Source organism: Tubulanus polymorphus, chromosome 7 (genome assembly GCF_964204645.1).
Source record: "Tubulanus polymorphus chromosome 7, tnTubPoly1.2, whole genome shotgun sequence".
In the NCBI taxonomy this organism is placed as follows: domain Eukaryota; kingdom Metazoa; phylum Nemertea; class Palaeonemertea; order Tubulaniformes; family Tubulanidae; genus Tubulanus; species Tubulanus polymorphus.
In genome coordinates this window covers 16,277,431-16,305,081 of record NC_134031.1, presented here as the reverse complement: position 1 = coordinate 16,305,081, position 27,651 = coordinate 16,277,431, and the positions used below count along the sequence as shown (strand labels likewise).

The following is a 27,651-nucleotide window of genomic DNA, read 5'->3' as shown; positions in this document are numbered from 1 at the left end:
CAACAGTCTTGAGGTTGCGATCAAAAAAGTCTGAAAATTTCTGCGATCAAGATAGAAGTCTCTCTTTATTTCCAGTTATCAGTGTAACAAAATGAATGAGAAAAAATTCACTACACAAGACAACACATCTTAATAACAACTGAACCACCTTCTATATGAATAATATTCCATGCATTGAATCGGTAAAATGTTTGAATACTACCGCACCCAAAATGTCTAGCTTTAGAAATATACATCATGTGTAGATAATAACAATAATTATGAAAGTTACAACCATCTTCGGTCTTAAGAGGAAGTAGAGCGCAATTACCCCCTACATCATCGGTTTTCATGAAAAATTATGAAGTGCCTGCTGGAATACTGCAACGGAAGTACGTACATTGTAATTAACTACCTACATTTACAAATAATAAAAAGCATCACCCTTTAAATGTTCCTGTTAAAAGCTATCATATTACTTAACAATGATCTTCATTGTTTCAGCTGCGAACACGATAATCAAAACGCAACGAGAAAGACTTCAAATCTTGATAATACAAACATTCACTCGAAGACTATAAACCAAACCAGTAATCAAAAGCGGCCTCACACAATTTGCACAGACCTGTAGGCTAAGTTTACACCAAATTATCTTTATGGATTCAATAGACAGCCCTTATTAAATTCATCTCCTGAATCTTATTATATTTAATCAGTTTTGGTTACGAACCTACGAAAATTTTAAGCAACGCATACACACCTCACCCACACACGTTGGGAGTTATCATTGAATTCGATGATTACTCCAAGCACACACACATACAACGCACCTTATTATACATACGATCTGCATACATTTCTTTCATGAGAAATTTTATCGTTCATACAAATCCCTAATTTATCATACATATCCATTTCCGAACGACAAATTTACTCGAATCTGAAGAATTCGATTGAACTATCATTCCTTTCGTTGATACACGCATTCCAAAGCGATGTCGAGATCGCTTCCGAAAACGTACGTCCATCTGGGTTTTATGCTTCATTTCTTCGAAAACATCTTTCAAAATCTGAAGCATCTCTTATAGGTAAATGTCGATTAAATGTAATCATGTCAATAACAAGGCCTGCCTGCAAGCTACATGTACTATAATCCACCACAAGATAACTGCAAACGAGTATCGAATACTCAACTGGTAATGTGACGCCAAGTTTTGAATATTCTAACACTTATTGGTACAACTTATCATTTTATTCCAACAACTAGAACATACACGCACCGAGTCACACATTCTTTTTAGCCAAAAAAATATAACCGTACACAATACTTCAAGCAATAACGTTGCTGAGCAACTCACAAATATGATTTTACTATTTTTTGATGTATACAGGCTTAAAGAGCCCAAAGGCGTTTACGGCAAGTAGATGCATTGCTCTTGTTTTCTGCTGAAGTTGATGATAAGTATTTTAATACGGAACTATGGATATTCTTGAATAATCTGTATTCAGTCGTAAGCGCTTCTTGATACGTAAGGTATATATTCTTGATAAAAGACCGCCTTCATTTGTTTGAAAACAACTTTCGATAAAAACATAACCTTACCATATCTTGACCCCTGTAATTTTCTAAGACGGAACTTACTTCGAAAAGAACGGAATACTCCGGTATCTTTATGCAGTCTGTTCCATCATCAGAAACCTGTCCCTCATAATATAACGATGCGAGCATACGAATAACAAGCAATTGCTCGATGATTCCTTACGAATTTTCTTCTCAACTAAGACAGACGGAGTGGAGCGATTTCAAGTATCGAATGCTGTGCTAGATATATATATACATATATATATATCGGTAATATTCCACTTATAATTAAGAATAATACATAACGAATGAAATTATATGGAAAGTAACCGACCGTAGCAATTCACCAAACTGCTATATGATGCCGTTTACGTATTTCACCTTTAGTTCGCTATATATAGTCTGCTGATGCTATACTCGCGAAAGCCCTCGAACAGTGCTTCGACTATAGAAACATTTGTTTATGCTCTAAACACACACGCGATTATAATAGATTCATGATCATCGGCTGAATTAGTTTCTATTTATCTATTTTGGTGTATTTTTTTGCGTATCGCTTTGAATCCACTGTCGATTCATTTTATACGAGAAAGATGGAGACATTTTGCCTTAAAACATTCCTCCGCCATTTTCTTTCTCCGTTCTCTTCTTTTTCGACTTGGTCGTTTCTGTTTTCTCCTGTCGTTCTCATTCTTGTCGCGTATTTTTTTGTATTTCTCTCTCTTTTTCTTCTCGATTTCTGGTATTTTGTATTTGGTTTTTTAGACGACTGTAGAACCCATCGATCGTGTCAGATCGTTGAACGACGTCGGGCTTCAATGCGGGTCGTTCTGACGTTGTTGTTTCTGTTGTTCGAGTAGTTTCTCTAGTGGAGATGGACCCGACGACCACAATGACTGAAATTCATAGAATTTGAATGCTTTTCAACCTTTCTCAGTATGGGACCAATTTCGACATCAAATTTTTAAGGACACTGTAATGTCGTAAGGGGCTATCATCGAGGGTGGCATTGCCGCACAATTTAAGATTGTTCACACTGCTCCCTAAAACACTGAGCTTCAAAAAAATCAAAAGGACTGAGCTATTTTTCAAAATCACCGGGGCCGGTTTTATAGACTGGTATTACCTTTAACCCAGGGGCCAACTCAATTGAAAATGAATTGAATTAGTCCTTGGGTTAAAGGTAATACCAGTCTATAAAACCAGGCCCCGACTTTTCCATGATTTTAAAGAGAAGAGTCAATATTCCCTCGTTTTTTTCCTTCCCCTGGAATTCCAAGATTTTCCATGATCTTTAAGAACCCTGTCACAAACACTTATCTGATAATACACGGACATTTGCTGAATCCATCTAGAAATGTAACAATTTTTCAAAAGTTGATAAATGAACGAACCTGCATGTTATTGGCAGCGTATTGATCTTGTTCTGAATGATGATCGGGCGGCGCTGGAATCAGCTGCGGTACCGGTTGCGATTGACCACTCGAACACTCTCCGTTATAAACCATGTCGAACCCAACACCTGTAAACAAATGATGCGCTGTCACATTATTTCCAATTTTGTAAAATTTTCACGTATCTCAGATCAAACAACGAATTAGTAACCCAGTCATTGGGGTTTAGTGTGGTACAGCTGTGAAGAAACTAGCATTCATCAAACAAACCTTTATTCTCAATTTTCTGTCTCGGTGGTGGCATAGTCCAAGGTGACTGACTGAATAATGAATACGACGCAACACCAGTTTGGTCAGTAGAAGAAAACAGCGAACTGAAAATATCAACAATACCATAATTTCAAACTTTCTAGCGCCACTGATGTACATTGAACGCTTCAGAATCACGCTCATACCTATTTCCGTTGTCTTCCACTGGTTCCAGGTTGTTACGTGCAGTCTGAAATACATAACAGTCGATAGAAGTTACCATCATCGTTAATCTATGTATTCTACGAAATCGATGCGAAAATTGGAACGAGTTGTTGAGAAAATGTGCACGGTGGACGAGGTGCATGATGTTGCTATTGTCGGAGAAATTTTCCAAATAAAAGATACCAGTTTATGCCAATGCAAAAATGAGATATATACCTCATGAAGGTGATAAGATTGTCTAGAGGGTGCGGAGAATGTGCTGTCCCTGTTTGGTGCAGTGTGTTGCTGTAATAAGACAACATTGATCACGTGAAGGAACACTGAAACTAAGTAGTACAGAATTCTATAAACATGTGACATTTACAGATCTAACGCTAGCCCTTACCACGATATTCAAATTTAAATCAGCCGTACTCGGTTTCCAGATATCGATACTTTCCTCTTTGCTCGCCTGCTGCGAAAATCCGGGGAATAACGGATGACCCGGCGGAGGTTGACTGAACAACGATTTCAAAGGATCGTAATCCATATGAGGCGGAAGCGGCGCCATCGGTCGGTTATTCTGGATTCCGAATGGCGGCGGGGGAACGTTCGGTCGATAGATCGGCCAGTTCGCTTGTTGAGGAGGCTGCTGTTGATATTCTTGAAACAGATTCCCCAAATCGATCCGCGCACCTGGAAAAGCAATTCCGACAATGGAGATCATTGATGCGGAAAACTTGCCTGGACTCTTCACAGACTGAGTAACTGATGAAACATACCTGAATTGCCTGAATCCGGCTTCATCAATTGTTGTGGTTGCTGTGGTATCTGTGGGGGTGGTGGGAACATGAATGGGTATCCGCCACCTGTGGACATCACCGGCCCATTTGTAGTCGTTGAAGGGGGTGACGGGTAGTTGGGAAATATGTTCGGATCGGGCTGCGAGTTCAGACGCGTTTCCGACGTCGCCGCCGACGGAGGGGGTGGATGATTCGGATGATATTTATTCTCGGGTCGCGCCGAGAACAACGGGAACATTCTCGCCGGCGGTGGAACATCGGGATCGACATTAGCCGGTGGCCGCGGCATCCTGTTAACTCCGGTCTGCGCCATGCCCGAATAAAACCCAGCTCTCGGTTGCCCGATTCCATTCACCGAATTGGTCGGTAAAGGAGGGAAACTCGCTAGGTTCTGTTCGGGTAACGGGATATTCGACTGCTGCGGATGCGGCGTTTGGTGTCTCGGCTGATTTATCAATCGTACATTACTAGCAGACGGATTCGAATTCTTTCTAACCGTATTCGTGTGATTCCCGATCGACTGATTGGACGTCGAGCTCATGTCACTGTGTTGACTGCTCGCCGAGTTATTTCGCGAGCGGTTTCCGTCGCTGTAGCTGATTACCGGGTTTCCTTGCTGCTGTTGATTCTTGCTGTGAGGCGGCGACAGAATTTGAACTTTGCCGATTACCGGTTGACCTGACTTTCCGCTGTTGGATTTCTTTCCCGACTTCGGTCTCTCCGATAGAATTTTGTTGCCCTGTAAAATGCCATATCATTGAGAATCTAACCACGAGTGATGTATGATTGTTCTTAGGAAAAAGTTTTTATCTCTTTTGAAAGATAGCAGAACCTAGTGAAATATTAGTAACCAACAATACACTTTATCAGTATGCCTGTTGTTCAGCGCATTGGGGTGGAACTTTTAAAAAAATCTTTTTAAAATTATCTCCACAGTACTTTCGAGTACTAATTAGTCATCACTGAAAGGATTAAGAACTAAAAACTATCCGCAACACTGATGAACTAAATATGATCTGCCTTACCTCCATTCTGTTTTCAGTTTTACTGTTTTGTAGAATCGCTTGAATCGCTACATTCTGCCTCGACGTTTTCTTGTCCGCTCCGGTCTTTTCATTTTCACTGTCGCTTCCTGAAAAGATTTAAAATTTTTTTTTCATATTCAGCAATTTTCACGATGAATCATGAGTTGCACAGTATGGAATAAAATATGAAACTCACCAGTCACTAGTTTCACATGTGCCCCCGGAACACGGAACTGCAGTTTGCCAGATTTCAGAGCTTGTACACTCAACAAATTTAAGCTATAAGATAACGCAGTCAACTCGTCAAATTTACATTCATATTTTCAATTGAAAGTTCTCATTGTAAAATAATTCTTCAGGGATGAATCTACACAAATAAGAAGGTGGGGGGCTAAAAGAAAATGGCATTCCTCGGATAAAGCAGCCATACCACAAGCGGGGTTACAATATAAGAGCTAGATATTTTTTGAAGAAACCCATCTGGAAAGATGCAATTTCCGAAAGGATGAGTGCCAAATTTATAGGTTTTAACGATTGCTGTCTCGGCAACCTAGATGGGAAGGCAGGGGTCAGGACCTCATAACCACCCCTAGATCAGCCCCTATTCTTACCTCGGGAAATTTTCGCTGATCCATTTTCCGTGTTCCAACAAACGATGACATCGTAGACGATTTTCAGTTTCCACGGTTACAACATCACTGAGTTTTTTATTGAAGTCCAACGCACTTAATAACAAAACAACAATAATTACGCTGTTAAAATTTTCAACAAATTTTCTGTCATCATGTCTTTTTGTTGAAGTCCTTCTTACCTTTGATATTCATCTAATGGTTTGAAACCAATCGTATCCAAATCTTCCGGTAGTGGCCAGTTAGTATCTACAAATGAAAATCATAAAATATTTGCCTAATACTTCAGCATGGAATAGCCTTAACTTGATGATTATTGGACTAAATCCGAATTCATACATGTTTCCAAATCAACTTTAGCGGCATCCGGACTTTGTATATTGTTCAACAATCTGGACAGGTTGAAGAAAATCCTGCAGAGAAAATAATGACAATTGATGATTCAAAAGCGATCACCAGGATATTAAGATATACGGCCGAAATTTTTGTGAACTTACGCCGAATTTTTGAACGTTTGTTTCGTCAGACATTGGTCGTTTAATTTCACCCAGTCGAGCAGTAGTTTGATAGCGGGTAACGTATGGTAGTCCTTCGCTTTCTGTTCCTGTTTCGGGATGTTACACAAAAACTGATCGAGCAATGAAACTGAAAGCGGCCGATACGAAACATAAGTCAGTTAACAAAATAGACTTGTTGATAGAACCGGTAATTACAATCGAAAATTACTTACCAGTAAAATTAAGCATTAGTTCGAGACATCGCTCTTGTTGCGCGTTTAGCTGATCTTTCTTATCTTTTTGCAGACGATGCAGAGCGTACATGTTTATAGAGACCACTTGCACGAGGCGATAAGCGTTGAAACTGGCCGAATTTATGTGCACGACCAAATTATTAATGATACGATCGCTCAGCTTCTTCGCCAGATCCAAATCTGAATAAATTCCATTAGTACGAATTGATGCGGGGTTTGCCTGCATTTCCAATTCATTCTTATTCCTGGTATTTATGAATACTTACCTAAACACAGGTGTATCAATGCATGAAAGTGAAGGTAGTACGACACTATCGAATTCATAGATAATTTCCCCTTTGCGTCACCAATTCTGAAAATCGCAAAAATTACAACAATTTCACAGATTCTTTGATCGAATATATCGAAATCCGCCGCACGTAAAAAAGATAACTTATACTTACGGTTCTCTGCTAGCTTTTGTGTAGAATTTCTCCAAATTTGTGGCGGCTACAGGGAAAGGATGTTTCACTGCTAGACTGCGTATATAATAGAAAACCGTCGCCAATTTGTTACCTTTCGCCGCTTCCAGAATCGCTAACTGATTGTACGGTTGACCTATGAATAGAGAACACACGGAATGATACTTATGAATCTCAATATTCCTTGGTAAATTAACCCTTTCAGCGCATATTCTACACTGCAGTGCAGTGTATAAATGGGCGACACTAGTACACCGCTTCGCGGCGTATTGATGTCATTAGTAATTAGTTTTGATATCTACCGGGTATTGAAAGTTGGCAGCATCTGTCAAACAGTGAAATAAAAGTAACTAACGATACACCGCACCACGGTGTAGAGGCATATCAGTGGTATACCCGTTATTCAACACACTGGGTTGAAATTCTTGAGACGTTGAGATTATCTCCGGCACTTTTGTATTGTATTATCAATTAGTCGGCACTGAAAGGGTTAATCAATTAATGAATATCGAATGGTTACCATTAGAAGGTACGAGTGAAGCGGCGTGTCTGTAGTACGTCTGAGCTTGATCAATCTGCTGTCTGTACCTCGCTACGTAATAAAAACAGAATCAATAGAAAATTCAACACCTGATGATTTGCTCAGCTGAATCAGTCACTGTGTACTCATATATGTGAAACACCACGTCAATTACCTATATCCCCCAAATGAACTAAAGCATATTGCACAATATACATAGCTGAAACTCTCTTCGGCATTTTGATTCCTTTGACCGTACTAGATTCTACAATGAGGAAAATCAAATATTCGAACAATGAAGATTATTTAACGCAAATATAATCTATAACATTTTATTGTAAAATTTATTGCATTTCAGGCATTCTTTGTTCATGTTTTGTGGATCTAAAGACTTCAAAATTAGTGGCTACCTTTCAGTACTCCGTAAAATGAGGCTTGTTTTCGAAATGGGAGATCTAGTTTAAAGGCACTGCATAGTTCTTCGAGGAGCTGAAATAGAAAGTGAAAGCAATTACAGAAATGGCAAACTTCGAGGGGAAATTCCCGAAAGTGAAAGCAGCGTTGTCGTACTACGAACCTGCACATAAAATCCACTGGAGGTTTCCAAAAACAGATTGAGACTCGCTTGAATTTCAGACTTCTTCACGTTCTGTAATTCATAGACCGGTTTAGTCATATTTCAAAACAGAGCCCGACACGAAATGATTCATCGGAAAATGAACTTACGTTGTACGTTACCTGTCGGTCTTTAGCTTGTGATTGCATAGCATTAATCTGATTTTTGAAAACATGATTCCAACTGAAAGGCAAAAAGGTAAGACTTCATACATATCTAGGCCGGTATGACATTATATATCCCAATATCAGCCCTTTCATACGGTTGCTTTTATCACAGAGAAATCATAATTTCTGGTGTATACGGAAAGACTGACCATATAGCAGTTTCCAATAAATCTACAATAGTAAGTGACTGATAGAAAGGTGCTGCCCCTGACTACTTAGAAAAATTACCAAGTGCAGCGCTGCATTTCTAAATGTGTTTTAAACCTCTACTCTACATTTTATTTTAGTATCCTGTCTTCATTGGTCAGACAGGATGAGAAGAGGGCACATTTTGTGCCAAGAAGTAAACAATCTTTTGACGATTTAATGAGAATGGGCCACACAAAATACGGCGCCAGTTGTATGGAAAAAACTAGGTCACTCAGCAAAGGGCGTTAGTAGATTACTTTGGCATCTATGAACTTTAACATTTCTCTTTGAGCACATTCGTAGAGTAGGGGTGTTAACCAGGTTTAGAATAAATAGCGAGATGAGTAGCACTATAGGTAAATAATTTGATTTAACGCACAAGCTTTCGCTACTAATGTATAGTAACTCCATCAGGTGAGTGAGTGGATGAAACTTCTATAAATTAGTAGCGAAAGCTTGTGCGTCAAATAAATAGTTAACCTATATAGGCCTAGTACTATTCAATCGTCTCGTAATTTATTCTACTTGATCACATTCCAGCTTCTCTTTAATACTCACAGATCCTGTTCCACTTTCTTATCCAAGGCATATTCCAAATCAACTACTAATAGTTTCTGGTAAATATCTTGCAAACTCTGACGAGAGGTCCAAGCTTCGTTACTTCCAAATGATGTATCTGGATGATTAAATAAAAGTGAAATTCAATACACGGTTTAAATTGTGCGATTAATTGGGCAAATTTGGGGAAACTAAAAAAGTTACCTGCTATTTTAGATTTCAACGATTCTGCTTGTCTGAAAAAATTAAAGAAAGAATTGATGAAAACGAACCCATAATCTTGGCAACAATCAATGCAGATTGGAACTCGACCCCAACCAACCATATGATTTCGATTTGCAAATTTCTACACGAAAGAACCACCGAGCAACAAATCATGCACTAATCGCTACTATCTCATCTTGAATGAACGCTGATTTAAAAGGAATACATACACAGATAATTACAGATGTTAAATACAACTGACCTGTAAAGCTGCGACACAGTCGTCTTACTCATCTCTCAAATTTCCACTCAGAAAGTTTCTGTTTACATCATCAGCGATGGAGCTCGCCATTTTAACACATAGTAACGGTTAATGCCGCCAGGTGACGCTCAGAAATTTGGGGTTCGGGAAAACAAAACTTTACAACCATCTTTATTTTAAACATATTTTTTCACATTAATCGCATTTTCATACGCAGCACATCATCGCCCCTTAAATGAGCAGATTCTTTTGTCTAATAAACTATACAGGTTTTGATTAAATAAATTTTAATTGAAATTAAAGATGGCCGCGCCCATGTTAAGAATTTTACGGTTCAATTCGGGCTTCCGAATTAAACGTTTATTGCGTTTAATTCACAACGGCGGCCGACTAAACGCTTACGAATCCGATCCGTACACATCCCGAAATCGACAAGTCGGCGATTATTCTACTGAAAACCGATGGAATAGTCTTAAAAATGAATTTAGCGGTAGGTGGTTGAGTCAATCAAATTCAAATTTAATTTTCATTCAGCTATATATTCGTTAGTTTGTTGTTTGTGAACCTTTAGGGGCTTAGAGTATATAGTGTACTGTTAGCATAGCCTTTTGCCAGACCAGAATATGCTGGTCATACTGCCACTTGCGGCTTGACAGCCATTCCTATCGGCTATTCTGTGTGCTCTCTGCCTCTGGTCTCTGCTGCATTGTCGGCGTTCTAATCTAGTGTCTGGCCATGAAATTTCAAACATCATTCTCCTTCTCTTTCCTCCTATGCCCCCTTAATCATGGTCAAATGTTTTTCTATTGTAGATGAAAATAAGATTGTTCCGTTAGAAACGGACTGTTTGATAGTCGGCGGGGGAATAATGGGCTCCGCAGTTGCTTACTGGTTAAAGCAGAAAAATCTTGACATGAAAGTGACGATTGTAGAGAGGGATAGCAGTGTAAGTAAAAATGTCGAAATAAGCTACTACAAAAGAATACATATTTTTATATCTGTAAAAGGCTCAAGGCACTATCTATTATCACTTGGTCAAAAGATATCTTTTGAAAAAAAGTCGTGGTTCTATGTTCTATCAATATTTTCAACCATGAACTTTATTCCAAATGGCTTTTAGTTCATGAATTATTTTTTTCAATGTATTCTATGTCATCAATGCTGTGAAGCAAGCACGGTTATGTTTTTACGGATGCTTAATTGGTTCTTATCATAATGGTATACTCGCTCGGATCTAATTAAAGAAGGTATCATGTCATTAACTCTAATTCAGTATACTCGTGCATCGACCGTTCTTTCGTGTGGCGGAATTCGTCAACAGTTTTCTCTGCCGGAGAATATTCGCATGTCGATGTTTGGTGCAGAATTTCTGAAGAACGTGAAACAAAACCTAAGTGTATACGGTAGGTTCCGGTGTCTCCACGATCATTATGTTTATTACTAATCGTCGTTTCTACTCGTAAAAATGTTAATGCGGCTGCTGCGCTCATTTCCAGATTTGGATCCTCCTGATGTGCAATATTTCGAAAAAGGATATTTGTTTCTGGCCTCGGAAAAAGGTGCTGAAACTTTGATGTATAATCATAAAATACAGACGTAAGTGAATCAATGATGTTAAATAGGTGTCTTTGAACATTAGAGTAAAAGAATTGAAAGTGAAATGATTCAGATCTGACTCACGACTGTTGAATTGCCTGTGCCCTGCACTTTTTGCTTACTAGGGACTTAAGCCCTACTATTGCATTCACTTTTCATCTGTAATCCATCAGTCTGTAGATACAGTCTAGTTTTCTTTAGAAATTTTTGACAACTTTGATTTATGGTTTTTTACGATATTTGGTTTTCTGTATGTATCTACGCTATACGCAGCTGTAGCCCAAAACTTGGCCTGTCATTGGTTTCTGTACTTGGCAGGAGATGCATATCGAAATTGGCAGTTTCCAAGACCACTTCCATGAGGGCATGGTGTCAATGGACCCCTAGCTATGCAATCTTAATCTCAAATGCAGCATACTGTACATTTGCAGCTTATGATTCTACTAATCTAAGAATTCATATAACTTTAACAGGGAAGTAGGTGCTAAAGTAATGTTTCTGACGAAAAAGGACTTGCGACACAGGTGGCCATGGTTAAATATAGATGATATCGAATGTGGAACTATATGTAAGAGAGGTTTTCTACTGTAGATTATTTAAAAATGAATTTGAAATGATAAGATTGTTTTTATGATGTGTACGATTTGTAAATGATAAGATTGTTTTATGATGTGTACGATTTGTAAATGATAAGATTGTTTTATGATGTGTACGATTTGTATGACGAGAGAAATCCCACAATAACGAAGCCAAGATTGAAAAATTCTATATCAGAATGATTATATTTGAGGAGCGACGTTTCGGCAAACAACTGTTAGCCATCATCAGGCGTACTAACAGTTGTTAGCCGAAACGTTGCTCCTCAAATATCATCAATCTGATATAGAATTTTTCAATCTTGGCTTCGTTATTGTGGGATTTCTCTTGTCATCATCATACACGGATACTGTGTATCTTCTCGTCTAACAATTTGTATTTACGAAGCGATGGAACGAGAAGGTTGGTTCGATCCGTGGCTGTTCTTGGTAGCTTTTCGTCAAAAGAACAAATCTATGGGCGTTCAATATGTGAAAGGCGACGTGACCGGATTCCAGTTCAGAACCGAAGCTCACAATCAAACCGAAGAAAAGAAACAGCTAACCCATGCCCACGTAAGTCTCAAATGGTGGTGGACATATGGATGAAGAGAAAATTGTTTTCAAGATTTTCAAAATCGAATTGCAGGTCAGATTACTGGGTAACGATTCCAATGATATGCAGCCAATTAAATTCCGTCACATCGTTAACGCGGCTGGTCCGTCTGCTGGAGAAGTATCCAAGCTGGTCGGTATTGGAGGTGGGGATGGGCTGCTCAGTGTAGCTCTACCAGTAGAACCGAGGTATCCTAGGCTTCAGATATGATGATGATGTAATGATGCTTATATAGCGCCAATTTCGCTGATTCAATATTAAAAGAATATTAAAAGTAATCCAGTAAACTGGTATATTATTAGGAATCTTTTTAATTTTCTAAATCGGGTTTGTGACAAATGTTTTTGCGTAGAGCATTCCAAAGGTTGGGAGAAAGAAATGTGATCTGTGTTTTGTATGTTTCTACATGTTTGTCAGAATTGAGAGAAACAATTTTTAGGTGTGTTTTATTTGTGTACCTCGTACTCAATATGGTAATACAGTCAAATTCGCTTAAGTCATCACAGCGGGGATGATCATAATTTGTTGACGACTTATCCAAATGACGACTTAAACTTAGTAAATTGAATTGGAACTTAGAAATAAAGTGGGACCCAAAAGTAGTGAGGACTTAAGTAATAGTGATAACTTATCTAGATTATGATTTGACTGTATTTTTCATCTAATGATAGATACTGTTAGAATGATTTCATCAGTGGATATTTAGTTCTATATTCAATTTCTGTTTTACAGGAAGAGATATGTATATGTAATCCATGCACCGAAGATACCACCGAATTCGAATTTACCATTCCTCATTGATCCCACCGGAGTTTATATGCGCAGAGAATCCGGAGACAATTTCATTTGCGGAAAATCTCCAACCGAGGTAAGTCTTCGGAAAAATCTAAGCAATTTAATCAGCATAATTTCAGTCGAATTGACATTCATCGAACAAAATGACATTCACGGTAATCATCTGGGAGTAAACTATAGCTATACGCTTATGCCTAAAAAAAATTTAAGCAGGATTTCACATGTCTGATTGGACATAATCGGTATACCGGAAGTGCTTGATCTAAAAATTGTTGTTTCCAACAGGAACAGGAACCACCCACCGACAACCTGGAAGTCGATTATGATTTCTTCCAAGATGAAATCTGGCCTGTAATGGCACACCGAATACCGGCAATGGAAACATTAAAGGTAACGCAATAAATACAGCAAGATAATATCAGGGTTCTTACGGATAAGGGATATCATGGAATTCTGGACTTATTTTTCCTGCAGGGAGGTTCAGGGAATTCCGACACTTTTCTTAGAAATCAGAGAAAAGTCTGGAAACTTTAATTTTTGATGTCTAGTCGTTCTTACTGGTGACAAGTGGCACAAAAAGGAACATCTTGACAAGAAACAGTCCCCACTGTGTCACAGGGAAGTGACAACTCCCTTTTTGTTACCAAAATTCTTAGTGGTTACAATTGGCGCAGGCCCATAGCCTATAATCTGAAATTGAAGGAAATTTTTATTTTGATGTCATTTTCTGATTTTCCATACCTTTTCCATAGCCATAGAGAAAAACAAAATTTCCATAGCTTTTCCAAGGCCCGGAAAAAAATTCCCATTTTCCAAAACTTTCCAAGACTTTTCAAAACCCGTGGGAACCCTGCTGTGAGGATGTCTTATAATTCAATCAGGCCATTTTTGGTCGAGGGTCAGGGGAAATCAGGAAAATATCATGGATTTTTGCATTCCCTGATCGGTAAGAACCCTGATTTATACTACCCTCACTGTTTCTAAAACTCAAGTATTAACCATTAAATATTCAATTTATAGTTGCGTAGCGCATGGAGTGGCTATTATGAAGTCAATACCGCGGATGAGAATCTGATAATTGGTAGTCATCCGTATTATGAGAATTTCTATTTTGTGAATGGTTCTAGTGGTCACGGATTGCAACACGCCCCGGCTGCTGGTCGGGCAATATCGGAATTAATCGTCGACGGTTGTTATAAGACAATCGATTTGTCTAGAATGAGTTTTAACCGTTTGGTCAATAAAGAATATATATTCGAAAATAATATCGTGTAAAAGTGGGTTATTTGAACCCCGTAATTGATTAACTCAGGGGTTGTTGAGGACTCAGTTTAATTGCTGATTACATTTGACTAGGAAATGCTCACTTAAGAATTCTACCTTAAATGCGAGTACAATTGGGTCCATAATTAAATGTTATTATTTCCTGTGTGCTGTGAAGTTTTATGGTCTAGTCGCTACCAAAAGGGCAGAGTCAACCACGCTGTATTAAGAACTTAAATATATTTTACTTATTCAGTATTTTGATTAAAAATCATCTGATTGATGGCAGCTTTAAGTTGATTATAGTCGACTATTTGTATTAGCCACCTTTAATGTATGTGGACTATCCAGGACATGCTTGGTTATTTTGGAGACCAATTATTTAGAACAATAAAATTCTTATGGTCAGCATTTTAACTTAAGAAAATAGCAAGAAGCAAGTAGATTTCAGTTTTATTCCATTAATGTATTTAATGTGTCACTCAAAAAATGTGGTGTGTTCTAGGGCTATGGATTTTTGGTTGACATTAGTATAAATGTCTGGTTTTATTTGTTGGTTAAAGTGTGGTGTATTTATGAAATGTTTTTTGTCGGATGTTAGAAATATAGTGAGATTTTTTTTCAGTTGTTTGTTGAAACGTATACTACAAGAATGCAATTTGTTCTAAACTGATATATTTTTATAGTCGCTTATTCGAAATGTTGGATCAGGATGTTTAACTCAATTCAAATATGTTTTACGTGTATCTATTGAGATTTGATTTTGAAAAATAAATCGAGAACTGAATAATGAATCCAATTAAGTTTGTTTTTATTTTTAGTCTCTGAAAATTGTCATTTACAAGCATAGACTCCATTGAGTCTCAACTCTGGCTAGAGTGGACAAGACTTAAGAATCAGCAGATATTGAAAAGGTGCCCTACGAGAACATTCAACTTTGATATTGCTTGACTTAGGTCCGACAAATTTTCAACAAGTTTATTGAGTAGGAAGAATCTACTGGGTATATAAAAACAAGACAATGTACAAAGGACATACAATTTATATCAATTACATAAAATAAATACGAATTTTATCAACAATCTGTCGTAAATCATCGAAACGATATTGTTTCTTAATTGCACAAAAAATGGGAGACATGATAGTCCAATTGCAAAATACAGTGAAACCTGAGTGAACACCAAATGGTATGATAATTTTGTTATTCACGTCATTTCAGTTCAGTAATCTCAATTTCTTTTTTAAAGCAACAATTGATAATTTCTGACCTTAAAATGTGTCAGAAATATTTGCCAAACGAAACTGAACCGATTTCATTACAGTTTATATCAGAAAACGACTTGGTAGTTCATAAATTAAACCTCTGCATCAGCTGCATGTTTGAGGTCGTACATTTTGTCTTTGAACATCAAACGATGGCAATGAATCAGATTCTTTTGATTCAACAATATTTGAAACGTGATGCGCGCTTTATCCGACAGCATCTTCTTCGCTTGATTCTTGTACTCTTTATGCGCGCCGTCGTTCTGTAATAGAAACATTAAATACGTTATGAAATTTCAATGATTCAAGCGCATCCACTCGCGAACGATTGCATCGCATACCTGTTTCAGTATGTTGTAAATCTGTTCGAAACGATCTTTTATTTGACATCGGTAGCTCGAAGGACAATCGTCGGCCGCTTTCATCAATGACATCAACGCTAGATATATATACGGACCAACATCTTCACCGCTGAAATAATCTGGTTGCGCCGTCACCTCTTCGATGAGTCGTTGCACCAAATCGGAAGCCTGAAAAATACATTCACTGCAGTAATTCAAGCACGCCGTTTGTTACATGATCGGATAATTTTCATTAAGCCCATCCAATTTTAATAGCTTATCACCAAAGATTAGGTAACTAACTAGCCGTTTGTTTTATCTGCCTATCGTAGTGAATATAGCTTTGGTATATATCATACAACTAATATCTATTCAACCTTTAGTTTAGCCATCACTTCATAAAGTAAATGCTCTTCTAGAGACACCGCTATGAGCTGTCTTAATGTAAATTCATCGCCTTTCGGTGTCACGAATTTCGGTCGAGGAGTGCTCAGCAGTTCAGGATTCAACAATTCTATTTTCTTCGACAATGGAAGTCCTTGGATTACCATAAGCATCACCTACAATACGTAGATTCAAATAGTCATTATAAATGTAATATGGTCCCTATACGACTCCTTGATTCCTTAAAAACTCCTCTTAACAGAAAATGCTTTTCAATAAGTTTGAAACACCTTTAATTCGAGCAAAATGCCAAAAATGCTTTTAAAACTCCTTCAATTTTGAGAAATGGGCTATTACCCAGTAATAGAAATTTGCTTACAAAACCACTGAATTCATGGTTTACTGAGAAATAAGTAATTGGGATATGAAAGTGATGCAGACATTTCCTTGAAATTTTCTCCTTTAAAATCCTTATATATGTATTCAAGAATGATCGATCTGTAGGGACCCTGGATTAGTTCATCATGAGGTCTAATACGGCAGTATTCTACAGTTTTACCTGTCCGAAAAAACTAGCGAGAGGAACTTCGGTGGCTGCTGGTGTGTGGCAAGCGTCATCCTCACCTAATTTCATGAGATTTGGATCGTAAGCGAGCAACATCCGTGACGAACGACCTACAGGCAGGCGTCGTAGATCTAGATGACCGTAACTATACAACAATCCGCGTAACTTTTTATAATCGATGGTCTGGTTGAATATCACGTGCCCATACTCGGGGTGAATTTTCTCGACGAATTTGAAAATCTTTTTAGCTTTCCTGCAATGTGATTGCGAGAAAATTTATTTTGCTCTGTTCAGCTAAATAATGTTATGTAGCGAGAATGTTGTCTAGGTACGGAACCTTTAAATATGGATTGCTGTCAGACACAGGAATTGGGAATAAACAGGATGCATGTTCTGAGTGGACTGATTCCACCTAACTTCCTGGGGTCGGTTTTATAGACCAGTATTAGCTTTAACACAGGGGTTAACTCGGTTGCAAATTAATTGAGTTAGCCCCCAGGGTAAGATAATATCAGTCTATAAAACTCACCCTTGGCTATTCGATTCTTAAATTTTGTTAATCTTATTTTGAATGGGATACTTTATAGTGAAAAAATTTGCGAGTCAGCAAACGTTAAGACAAAAATTTCTTTGAAGATAAACTTGATTCTTTTAAAAGTACGAGCTTTCGCTACTAGTGTATAAGTAGCTTAACAACGTAGCGGGTACACTCAATAGAAAAAACTAGAGTGACGCTAGAATACAGAGTGAAACTTACGATTGTGCTGGTTTTCCAGGGACACAACAACTTTTCGGGTGACATAGATGGGATCCCCTGTATAACTCATCGACATTGACCGGTGTAACCGACCGCGCCAAATGCGTCATCATAGCCAAAGACATGTATTTGCTTTTGGAGAAATCCTTACTCAGCAGCAACATTCCGGAATCTTGACTGAGAAATTCTTCGTCGCAAAAATGAGACGCGATGTCGTCGGGGTTGAATGAGTATATGTTGGCTAGTGGGTAGACGATAAGCCGGCCGCGATACCGATTAACCCAGCTCACCTGAAGCAACAAACGAAGAATTCAAAGATTTTAACATCGATTCGCAAAGATTTGATAAGAGCGCGCCGACTCATACCATCGCTATATGATAACTAATGCGGTCAGCGGTATATAGGTTTCATTACTAATGTCCATTTCAACATTCAAAGGAGGATTTTTGGTAATCGTTGAATACAGAGTAAAATCCTTTTAAAAAATCAACTACCCATCCATTTTGGTCTTATCAAGACCTATATCAGGTATGTACTACTAAAACTAACTGAGATAGGCAACCTGACGTTCACAAACAAAGTTGAAATAGACATTAGGTGTTCCTCAAGAGGCTAAATGTAAAATAGATACACCAAGGGATTTCTACAAACTGACAAAATAAGAACTAAGGGATCCGGCTCCTCGAGGGTTAGAATATAGAAAATGAACTGATTTAAATTCTTTAGTCAAATTTAAACAACAACTGTGAAACCGGCCCCTGGTGTTCTGATACAGTAAACCTCACCTCAATCGGACATGACCAACTTGGAAATGATTTTTCTGACTAACATATTTTCCTATCCTCAACTTTGCTAACCTCAGACCAATTATGTCGGTCCGAGTTAGAAAAGGTTTACAGTTCGATCGACGCGCAGTATGGTATACGTACATCATGACGTTGATGACGAGAATTCCAAGAAACGCCTCCGTAACGTTCCGTATCCCAGAAATCGAGCGTTACGTTTAGATATTCGAATAAAGTTTGCCACATGATGAATCGATGTCGCGAAATCTGCGGCCCGGTGATGAACAGCACGTCGCCGGGCGGCTCGCGTTTCACGTAATACGGACACACGCGAATGAATTCCTGTTGATATTCGATCAGTTTTCCTCGCTGTGAAATAAGAAAATTAATTCGAAGCAAATAATTGAATACATATAAATTTTATAGGATTTTACTACCGGGTGTCGCAGAAAATGTGTTATCCAAGCTTTTAGATTAATTATCATTCATTCACTATAATTGAAATTAATCTTTGGGGGTTAAGGCTTAGGTTTGCTCAAGGATGAAATATTGAAAGGCTATGAAAATGGAGTCGAACCAAAAACTGGGATTCTTCCATTGTGTACGTTTATTGTTAAATGACCAGCTGTCAGTTGAAAAGTTGATTTAATATCACAGGATTTCACTTCTTGTGATATTTTCCTGTGGGGAATCTTGAAAACCAAGTAACAAATATTGAAAGGCTATGAAAATGGAGTCGAACCAAAAACTGGGATTCTTCCATTGTGTACGTTTATTGTTAAATGACCAGCTGTCAGTTGAAAAGTTGATTTAATATCACAGGATTTCACTTCTTGTGATATTTTCCTGTGGGGAATCTTGAAAACCAAGTAACAAAAACACCGCCAGTAGGAATCGTAGACTTAGGGTCACTAGTTTGTGAAATTGGCTCCTGATAAAACCCGAATAACTAGTTCATACTAAGACAACCTGTGCTTTAATGTTACTTGAAATATATGAAGAGTATTGCGTTGTGTTTTGGTTGACTTGCTGCTAATTTCGATTTGGCGCCTTCTCACGGTATAGATGTTCACGAGATCCATAGCGAATAGCTTACCAGAAACAGGTCCGACTGTAAAAGCATCCTTTCAAAAAGTTCAGACTTTCCTTCGACATAGACGGGTATCGTAATTTCCAGCGTTGAATTGGCATCAATATTCAAAATCTACAATGATAAGTAGGCTTACATCAAAAATTGGAAATAGTTTATCATGAAGTCCAATGCTAAACCATTTCACTTACTTTTATCAAAACGCTGTCCCGCTGGGCCGGATCAAAGGTCATGGAGTAAGGTAACAGTCTATTTTGCATCATATCTGCCCTCGGAACTGGTAACAATCGTCGATCTAAACGAAGCTGAATAAAGGCAGACGCTCTGTGAAATTTCGGATCGAAACTTTCTTTAAATTTGAAAGCATTTTAGATTTACCTTGACCTCAATGAATCCACCGCTATCTGAACCTTCTCCATAACGCATCGTAGATATATTTCTCAACTACGAAATTAGAACGATGAGTTGAAACAGAAATTTGAAAGGGTAAGTGCATGTCAAAAGTGAAACTTACTATAACTGTGACGTTTGCCTCTTCACCTCTGCCCATCTGACTAGGCACTTTCAGTCCCTCTATTTTTATAGGATACTGCACTTTTAAAGTTACTTTATTAAAACCCTATAAATAAGCATTAAAGTTAGCAAATCATTAACTACTATTGATGATTGAATTTTGGTTGTTTCTTCCTAAGATCATCAAACTTACTGCGTAGAATGGTCTGTTCATTACGTGAACTCTTGATTCGACAGTTGCTTCTCCAATGTACGGACCCGGACAATTGGGAGACGAAATGTCACGGATACGACCGATATATCTAGTCGGTACCATCCACTCCTCATTTATTTCCATCTACATTAAAAAATTATTTTGTTTAGAGCCCTGTGAATTGGATGTTATTTATCCGTCTAGGATCGTCAGTATCTGGTAGTGAGGCACCTTTAAAAGGCTGTGCATTCATGGGCTAGGCATGCTTGATTGTACCGAACCTCAGGAAAACGCATAGTTCGTACTTCCAAGACTTTCTTCAGGCTTCTTATTTTCAATATACATAAAGGTATTGTCATCATACCAGTATTATTTTCTGGTTATACATATAATTACTTTGCGATCATATTATGTTTATCAAAAATACATTTTTTTTCAACAATTCCTTCGAATTATTTCCATTCGATTTCAGATACGTATTTTCCAAATAACATCTGCTAGACAGGAATTCTATATTTACCCTCGGCAATGTATGAACGATGGGATGGAAATTGACGGTGTTCGTAGACGGGAAATGAACTTGTGCTCCGGCCGGTGCAAACATTCCACCGATATTCATCACTAAAACATCGGACACAAATATTCTCTCATTCGGTTCAAATATTCCATCATCGATCTCTGAACTCACCTAAATGACAGTTAGATTCAAATCACACTCATACTTAGGGATCATTCATTTATTACGTATTTATGATCTCTTAGAAGGAAACTTAACATATTATTTCATGGCCTTTTACTCAATAAAGTATTGAAATATTGCAATTAACTGGCAATAAACTTTTTATTCACATTTCAATTCTGATTCAAACTTTCAGTCTAAAATGTGTTGTGCATTCATTCTTTTCAATATCATTAGATATGCTACACTTACAGTGTACGTTTGAGTAAGCAAGTTATACCGAGTTCCAGTCTCTAAGACAATAGTTTTGGATGCAGGATCCATCAGTTTCCAAATGATACTACCACACATTCCAGACTTTCCATCTATACCATCCCTCCCAGCTAATCCAGGACACCCACTATGTCCATTCCGACCTAAAACAAAGCAGTAATTATCCAGCAGTTATCAAAACAAAGCCAAACAATATGGTGAAATAGAAAATGACCTACGACTAATGTAGACAGATGTATCTATGAACCTACCATTGAGGCCAGGGTCTCCTCTCGAACCAGAACTACCAGACGAGCCGTTGACGCCGCCTGATCCACCACTACCACCACGACCACCTCGTCCACCAATACCTCCTGGACTACCCAAACCACCAGCACCCCCGTGACCTCCGTCACCATGTCTTCCAGGAATTCCGGGACATGCATCCACCTGTAATTTGAAAAACGTGTAAATCATATCGAAAATCGGAATCAGGTTTATCGACACAGAATTATAGAAAGACTGACCTCACATAACATAAATAGCAATGGATCATAAGCAGTAACACTGACATCCCCGCCATCACCAGACCAAGCTCCATTACCTCCATCTCCACCGCGACCACCATCTCCTCCATCTCCACCAGGACCTCCATCACCTCCGGTACCTCCTTTACCACCTCTAGCACCAGTTGAATAACCATTGTGACCTCTTTGACCCTTCGCGCCATCACCTCCACGACCTCCACTTCCACCAGTACCTCCTGTTATCAAATAAACACCTCTTAAAGTTACAAAGAGGTTATAATCTCATCTGGTTTCTTCGGCATATTCCGAATAAAACAATCTTAAAGATGTTAACAAACACCTTGGCACTGATTCATGAATGTAATTAAAAAATAATCATAAACAGTTTCAAGAGGGTAGATCAGCAATAAAACCTAATAACTTAGAAAAAACTAATAACTTAGTACTGTTGTCACTGGAAAAATTGCTGATATTTATTTTATTAATTAAAATCTGAGTACCTGTTCCACCATCTCCACCTCTGCCTCCATCTCCACCTCGAGCATCCAGATAGAGCACATGTTCATTTTTCAATCCGCCAAGACATGCGACAACATCAACTGTGCCATGAACTGCTAATGCAGATGCGTCGCCATCGATAGATATATCCAAATCACTAGCATTTGTACCGACTAGACCACACGCGCCCCTTTCACCAGGACCCCCTGGACCGCCTTTATGGCCGGCAGATCCGTGACTTCCCTTAGAAATTCCTACAATGCAGAAAAAACTTTAACATCGAAACAAATGCACAATACGGGTACTCATCCTAATAAGGATATCTACTCACCATCTCGTCCGTCCTCACCACGATAACCGCAAATCCCACGTTGACCTTCTCTACCGTGGGCACCAGTTATACCATCTGCCTTAATCTCAACTCCGTGAGGCTTTTCAAAAACATAAACAGCACGTTAATGCCTTGTGTACTGTGTGTAATGAAGTGTTTGTTAAGTAACGCACAGTAGGCCTAGACAGGGGTGTCCCCGATCTACATCGTCAAACCCTCAAAACCTTCTTCGGATTTGGGTGGTTTGAATAAACCCCCTTGCTGTACGCCCCTGTTAGATACCTTGATTTTTCCTTCTATGACAATATTCTGTAGATCAACCAGGGTAGTAGTGGCAAAAGGTGATACTTTAATGCGCAGTTTCCGGTTGTCACCAACATGTATTTGCTTAAAGTAAATAGTGATCATAATCATCGAAAATCTTAATTAAAATAACGTATGTGAAAGAAAGCTGAAAAATAACACTCAAATTAGATGGAATTCACTCAATTAAAGGTAGAATAGCCGCAATCAGATATGGAGAATCAATAATAAGATTAAAACCCTCTATTTAGAACAATTTGCAAAATCATTTCTTTTAATCTTAAGAATCAAAATAGAAAATTTATGGACACAATGTTTCGAACTCTCTGTAGAGACTACTTGGCAGTGGTCTTTAGAGAGTCCAAAACATTATGCGTCATTTTTAAAATTCTACTCTCGACCATAATTTTAATTTCAAATCTTTATTCGTATGTAGTCGGTTTTTATCTTACAACTAGCTCGAAAAACTCACTTTCAAACTGACGACCGGAACCGGAGACTTCGGAGGGCGCGGGTCCTCCCAGAATACTTCTCTACTACTGTGATTCATGTACATGTACCGATTAGTATCCGAACACCAGATTTGTTGCACATCCGTCGGAAGACCGATTTCTTCGCCGATACCGATGCTGACTGGCCACTTAACGGCAGCTGCCATCGGAGGTAGAAAACTATCGTCGAACTGTCGTCTTACTTGAACGAATTCCGGTAATGGTCTCAATGACAGCCCAGTTTCAGGTCTTTGCTAAATAAATACGCATAAGAATTCATCGTACTACATTCAGTATTGTTATCAACGTGGTGAAAGAAGAAAGCAATTTTTCCCGGGGCCTTCACTTCTTCTTAAGTAAGATAACAGGACATCCTCTTCCCAGATCCAAAAAATTTGCAGACCGCGCTTTTCATGACAATGCTTTTGATGATACAATTCTTTTCGACAAACGAAAAAAGGGCCTAGATTATATGCGGTAATGTTTTCTACCCCAGTGAAGTGGATACTTTTTCTCCATTTCTTTAGGAATGCATTAAAGAGTGAAGGGCCCCGGGCAGTTCATTCCTTCATCGAATCATAAATACTCCATCCATCAACAGACATACCGTAGTCGCTTCCACAACCCACGGCATCCATCCGATAGCTTGTTCATACGTCGGTAATTCATCACTAGGTGGCAGTTCTTGTCTTTGCGTATGTCTACTGATAATAGCTTCCGTTTCAGCATTCTGTAACTGTGAGGTGATCATGTCTGGATGGATGACGTCCCATTTGCCGATCCAGCTCTCGACAGGCTGATTACCAAATATGAAAAATAACACACATACATTTAGTGATTAAAGGAAAGGAGTACCAGTATACTCAGCTACTCCGGCAGTACCAGCGAACCCAGCTACTCCCACAGATCGCGCCACTTAACTATCAGAAGAGATATACTCGATCAAAATTTGTTCATTATCATCAACTTTGATCTCAAGTTTTCCCCAATTGATCCCGATCCAAAAATTAGGAAAATCAAGCATCTATATAATATTCAGATTACTCATAATAAGAGTGCATTAAATAGCACATTTTTCGTACATCATCCATATCATTTGAGAAATCATTGCTAGATTTTGATTCAGTTGAAGAACAAATACAGCTTGGTTTGTGGCTGTCGTACTCAATTACAAAGTAAAACTAATACAGGATTGACGTCTTGACTGAAACCTGGTGGATTCGGGTGGAATTTCACTTGCCGCAGTAGCTTTGCTGGTACCCGTTAAGAAAAGCAGGTGGATGTTATACTAACAGCTACAGTCGGATCTCCGTTCGAGTACAGTCCACGTTCCCTGACGCCAAATCTTATTAGCCACTCTCTTAACTCTTGGATGTTAGCGGCTCTGAATTTCCATTCCATGGATTTTTTCTGGCGGCGTTCGAATTTCACGAGAAACGTCAGATTGTCTTTGGCCTTTTTCTTCGACATCACCACAAACACTTCGGCGCGATAAAACTTGAAGGAGAAAAACAATCAAAATTTGACAATATTAATTTTCGGAAATCTACCAGTAAAAAGCAATAAAAGAAAGATAGCGCGGTTATAATGTCTACTGTATCAAACTAGCTGATAAGTTTACACTGTTTTTATGGCATTTGAAAATGATAATGGATCCGCTATCAATGACTGAGCAGGCAAACCAATACCCATACATACATACATACATACATACATACATACACAGGGTCCCTACTGATCGGTCATTCCTGGAGATAAGGAGTTTTCAAATAGTTTTAAATGAGAAAATTTCAAGGAAGGGTTTGCATCACTTTCATATCCCATTTGCTGTAGACTTCTCCTAAATCGGCATTGTTTATCTCAGTAAACCGTTAATTCAGAGGTTTAGTAAGCAAATTTGTTATCTAACACACTAACCAATCTCGGTTTCTTAATCAGTAACCGCCTAATTGGGTAAAAACAAATCCTGGTCCCAACTGTAACGATTTAGGGATAGTTTACCGTACAAGTACAAACTAATAGTTTCCTCTAGACTATGATATACACAAGAAAACACTGTCTTGATATTAACTGATATATTTGTGTCTACATGTCATTAAAATGGCGGTTGCAGCATAAGAGAAAGTAAAAAAGAAGCTGTACTACATAATATGACCTAGTAGATATAGGTTACTGATGGGAGTGTGCCAATATATAACTTTCATGGATATGTTACAAGTTTTAAAGGCTAGTATTTTGCTGAAATCGAAGAAGTTTCAAGTATATACCTGTAAAGTCTTGTTTTCCATTTGAAAGGAGTTTTTATGGAATCGAGGAGTCTTAGGGACCCAGATACATACATAGGTAATTTGTATCAAAATTCTTATGTGATACTCTGATATTTGATTTCCTGATATCTACCTCAACTTTGAAATTGTCATCTTTATCAGAGAGACAGTATGTTTCACCAGTCGCACCTCTCACCGTCAGATGAAGTAAAATTCGTTCCCATATTTTCATAATCGAAGTTTGTCGCCATAAGTAACCACTACCCAGGGATATCTGCCCTGTTAAAGTGGAAGGTAATGAGTCGTGCGACATGTTATTCTGAAATTGAAAGGTTTGATATAAGATGACATTGTAACGGGTAATTCAATAAGTAGAACGATTTACGAACATTAAACTTGTTAATTCTTCTTGCGATCTAAACAAACAGAGACCTTTTTCCGAAATTGAGTTAATTTACCTCGTTGACGTAGATCAGTAGTACTGTAGTGAACTTATTGTACACAACAATAATTAGTTGTCATAGGAAAATCATTTGATAAGGGAGGGAGGCCATATAGACTACCACGAAATTAATTTGATTTGACGGATCACCATAGAAGAGCAAGTAATTGAAAGTAAAGTATTGAGAGAATGAGAGACATAATTGTAGTAGATTTCCAATAAAATAACTTACATTTAATAATTAAACCAACAGGATGAAACTGTTAGGACTAGGGCCTACCACATAGTCGTCCTATCTAGAACAGTAAAAAGGGTGATATCAACAACTATAAATAAACTTTCTCCTGCATTATTTCCTATTAGCCTAATGCTCGTAAATCACAGTGACGCACTCCAGTGATGTAGTATAGTTTTATAGGCGCCCGTCAGCCCTGTGCCCTTTTTCTGTATCAACGACCTTGACCGAATTGTCAAACTATGACACTTCATCACCGCGGTTTTGGGCGTTCTCCGAGCACATTCGTGGTTAATATGGAATACCTCAAGGGCCATACGACTTACGAGTTACGTTTTACGACTTACGTTTTACGAGTTACTACTACATTTCCTACAATACGTTACGACTTACGTTTTACGACTTACGTTTTACGAATTACACGTTTTTCACTAATTGGCTTCGGATCCGAAGCGCGCTAAATTCAAAGAACGGGTTTCAAAATGAAGTCGAATTGTCATTTCAAACAGCATAATAAGAGTAATTTATTGTACATAGTGAATCAATCTCGACTGCAGTGGGCTATTACAGGGCAGAAAATCTGCGCGTTGGCCATCTGCTGTGCGAACCTTCTCAACAAAATCTATTAAATGCTGACAATACATTTCACACTGACTGATGACTGTCCCGTTACGTGCACGATGATTTTAATAGACGATATTTCAATATGCAGATCTTAGCTGGAAATGATTTTAATAATTAGAACAAGATTAATCAATATAGAAAAAATGTATTTATTTTTTGAAAACACTGGGCCGCATACAGCCATCCATCATCGTTACAGTTATTCGTCTAATAATTACACCCACACAGTGAAATGCCTACCACGTGGCCACTGTCCTTGAACTCTTGCGAACCGAAACTCCAACACTTAACTCGTAATTCGTTAAACGTATTTAAGTTGTAATTCGTAACTCATCGGAAGTCGTAACGAATATTCAAGGAAATGTATAAGTAACTCGTAAAACGTAAATCGTATCTCGTAAAACGTAACTCGTATGGCCCTTGAGGTATTCCATAGTGGTTCGAATCCAAAAATATTTGTTTTTTTATTGAAGTGATATTTTGCCGCCGAGATCAAATTTTCGATGATTTAACAAATCATAAGCTTTTTTTACTTCATTCCCAATGAATTACAATTACCCAGTAATGACTATGTTCAGGAATCATTAATTGCGATGTTAGACCATTGGTTGATGATCATCCAGCTAACTTTTCAACAGTCCAACAGACAGTCAAATAAATTCATATTTAAGT

At 38.2% G+C, this 27,651-nt stretch overlaps 3 protein-coding genes across 4 annotated transcripts; 1 reads left to right on the top strand and 2 right to left on the bottom strand.

Moving 5' to 3' along the window:
- Window positions 1–49: 49 nt before the first annotated feature.
- On the bottom strand, window positions 50–9,685 carry LOC141908640 (uncharacterized). Of its 2 annotated transcripts, none has more exons than XM_074798756.1 (24): window positions 9,594–9,685; window positions 9,332–9,363; window positions 9,128–9,245; window positions 8,324–8,396; window positions 8,175–8,246; window positions 8,008–8,086; window positions 7,773–7,862; window positions 7,598–7,669; window positions 7,060–7,213; window positions 6,883–6,968; window positions 6,596–6,796; window positions 6,363–6,510; window positions 6,205–6,278; window positions 6,048–6,114; window positions 5,848–5,961; window positions 5,433–5,515; window positions 5,237–5,343; window positions 4,191–4,950; window positions 3,815–4,104; window positions 3,646–3,714; window positions 3,411–3,454; window positions 3,226–3,329; window positions 2,956–3,083; window positions 50–2,457 (listed from the first exon to the last, which is right to left on the bottom strand). In XM_074798756.1, the coding sequence occupies exons 1-24, from the start codon at window positions 9,623–9,625 to the stop codon at window positions 2,377–2,379; spliced, it is 3,078 nt and encodes a 1,025-aa protein (XP_074654857.1). In that variant the 5' UTR covers window positions 9,626–9,685; the 3' UTR covers window positions 50–2,376. The 2 variants fall into 2 exon arrangements, with proteins under 2 accessions (XP_074654857.1, XP_074654858.1); XM_074798757.1 differs by having other exon boundaries at window positions 8,336–8,396.
- Window positions 9,686–9,906: 221 nt separating this feature from the next.
- On the top strand, window positions 9,907–15,212 carry LOC141908193 (FAD-dependent oxidoreductase domain-containing protein 1-like). The gene is made up of 10 exons (XM_074798096.1): window positions 9,907–10,083; window positions 10,406–10,539; window positions 10,867–10,996; window positions 11,090–11,189; window positions 11,663–11,757; window positions 12,174–12,340; window positions 12,414–12,568; window positions 13,113–13,248; window positions 13,461–13,565; window positions 14,196–15,212. The coding sequence occupies exons 1-10, from the start codon at window positions 9,909–9,911 to the stop codon at window positions 14,448–14,450; spliced, it is 1,452 nt and encodes a 483-aa protein (XP_074654197.1). The 5' UTR covers window positions 9,907–9,908; the 3' UTR covers window positions 14,451–15,212.
- Window positions 15,213–15,264: 52 nt separating this feature from the next.
- On the bottom strand, window positions 15,265–26,545 carry LOC141908780 (uncharacterized). The gene is made up of 24 exons (XM_074798976.1): window positions 26,513–26,545; window positions 26,353–26,416; window positions 25,812–25,997; window positions 24,705–24,908; window positions 24,019–24,207; window positions 23,393–23,665; window positions 22,900–23,004; window positions 22,618–22,717; window positions 22,289–22,540; window positions 21,789–22,024; window positions 21,534–21,711; window positions 21,262–21,425; window positions 20,851–21,018; window positions 20,331–20,474; window positions 20,139–20,243; window positions 20,003–20,068; window positions 19,816–19,929; window positions 19,631–19,738; window positions 18,679–18,903; window positions 17,749–18,038; window positions 16,986–17,244; window positions 16,420–16,602; window positions 16,043–16,231; window positions 15,265–15,964 (listed from the first exon to the last, which is right to left on the bottom strand). Exons 3-24 carry the CDS (start codon window positions 25,989–25,991, stop codon window positions 15,794–15,796), a joined length of 3,903 nt encoding a protein of 1,300 aa, XP_074655077.1. The 5' UTR covers window positions 25,992–25,997; window positions 26,353–26,416; window positions 26,513–26,545; the 3' UTR covers window positions 15,265–15,793.
- Between the last annotated feature and the right edge of the window lie 1,106 nt (window positions 26,546–27,651).

Excerpts from the sequence above, each read along its gene's own strand:
- LOC141908193 (XM_074798096.1), top strand. The coding sequence starts at position 9,909 with ATGTTAAGAATTTTACGGTTCAATTCGGGCTTCCGAATTAAACGTTTA. Across the intron at positions 11,758-12,173 it reads TATCGAATGTGGAACTATAT|CGATGGAACGAGAAGGTTGG; the intron begins GTAAGAGAGGTT and ends GTATTTACGAAG. Across the intron at positions 12,569-13,112 it reads GCTCTACCAGTAGAACCGAG|GAAGAGATATGTATATGTAA; the intron begins GTATCCTAGGCT and ends TCTGTTTTACAG.
- LOC141908780 (XM_074798976.1), bottom strand. The coding sequence starts at position 25,991 with ATGTCGCACGACTCATTACCTTCCACTTTAACAGGGCAGATATCCCTG. Across the intron at positions 18,039-18,678 it reads CTCGTCATCAACGTCATGAT|GTGAGCTGGGTTAATCGGTA; the intron begins GTACGTATACCA and ends TTGTTGCTTCAG. Across the intron at positions 16,232-16,419 it reads AAGTGATGGCTAAACTAAAG|GCTTCCGATTTGGTGCAACG; the intron begins GTTGAATAGATA and ends TGTATTTTTCAG.
- LOC141908640 (XM_074798756.1), bottom strand. The coding sequence starts at position 9,625 with ATGAGTAAGACGACTGTGTCGCAGCTTTACAG. Across the intron at positions 9,246-9,331 it reads GTTGAAATCTAAAATAGCAG|ATACATCATTTGGAAGTAAC; the intron begins GTAACTTTTTTA and ends TTAATCATCCAG. Across the intron at positions 2,458-2,955 it reads ACGCTGCCAATAACATGCAG|TCATTGTGGTCGTCGGGTCC; the intron begins GTTCGTTCATTT and ends TATGAATTTCAG.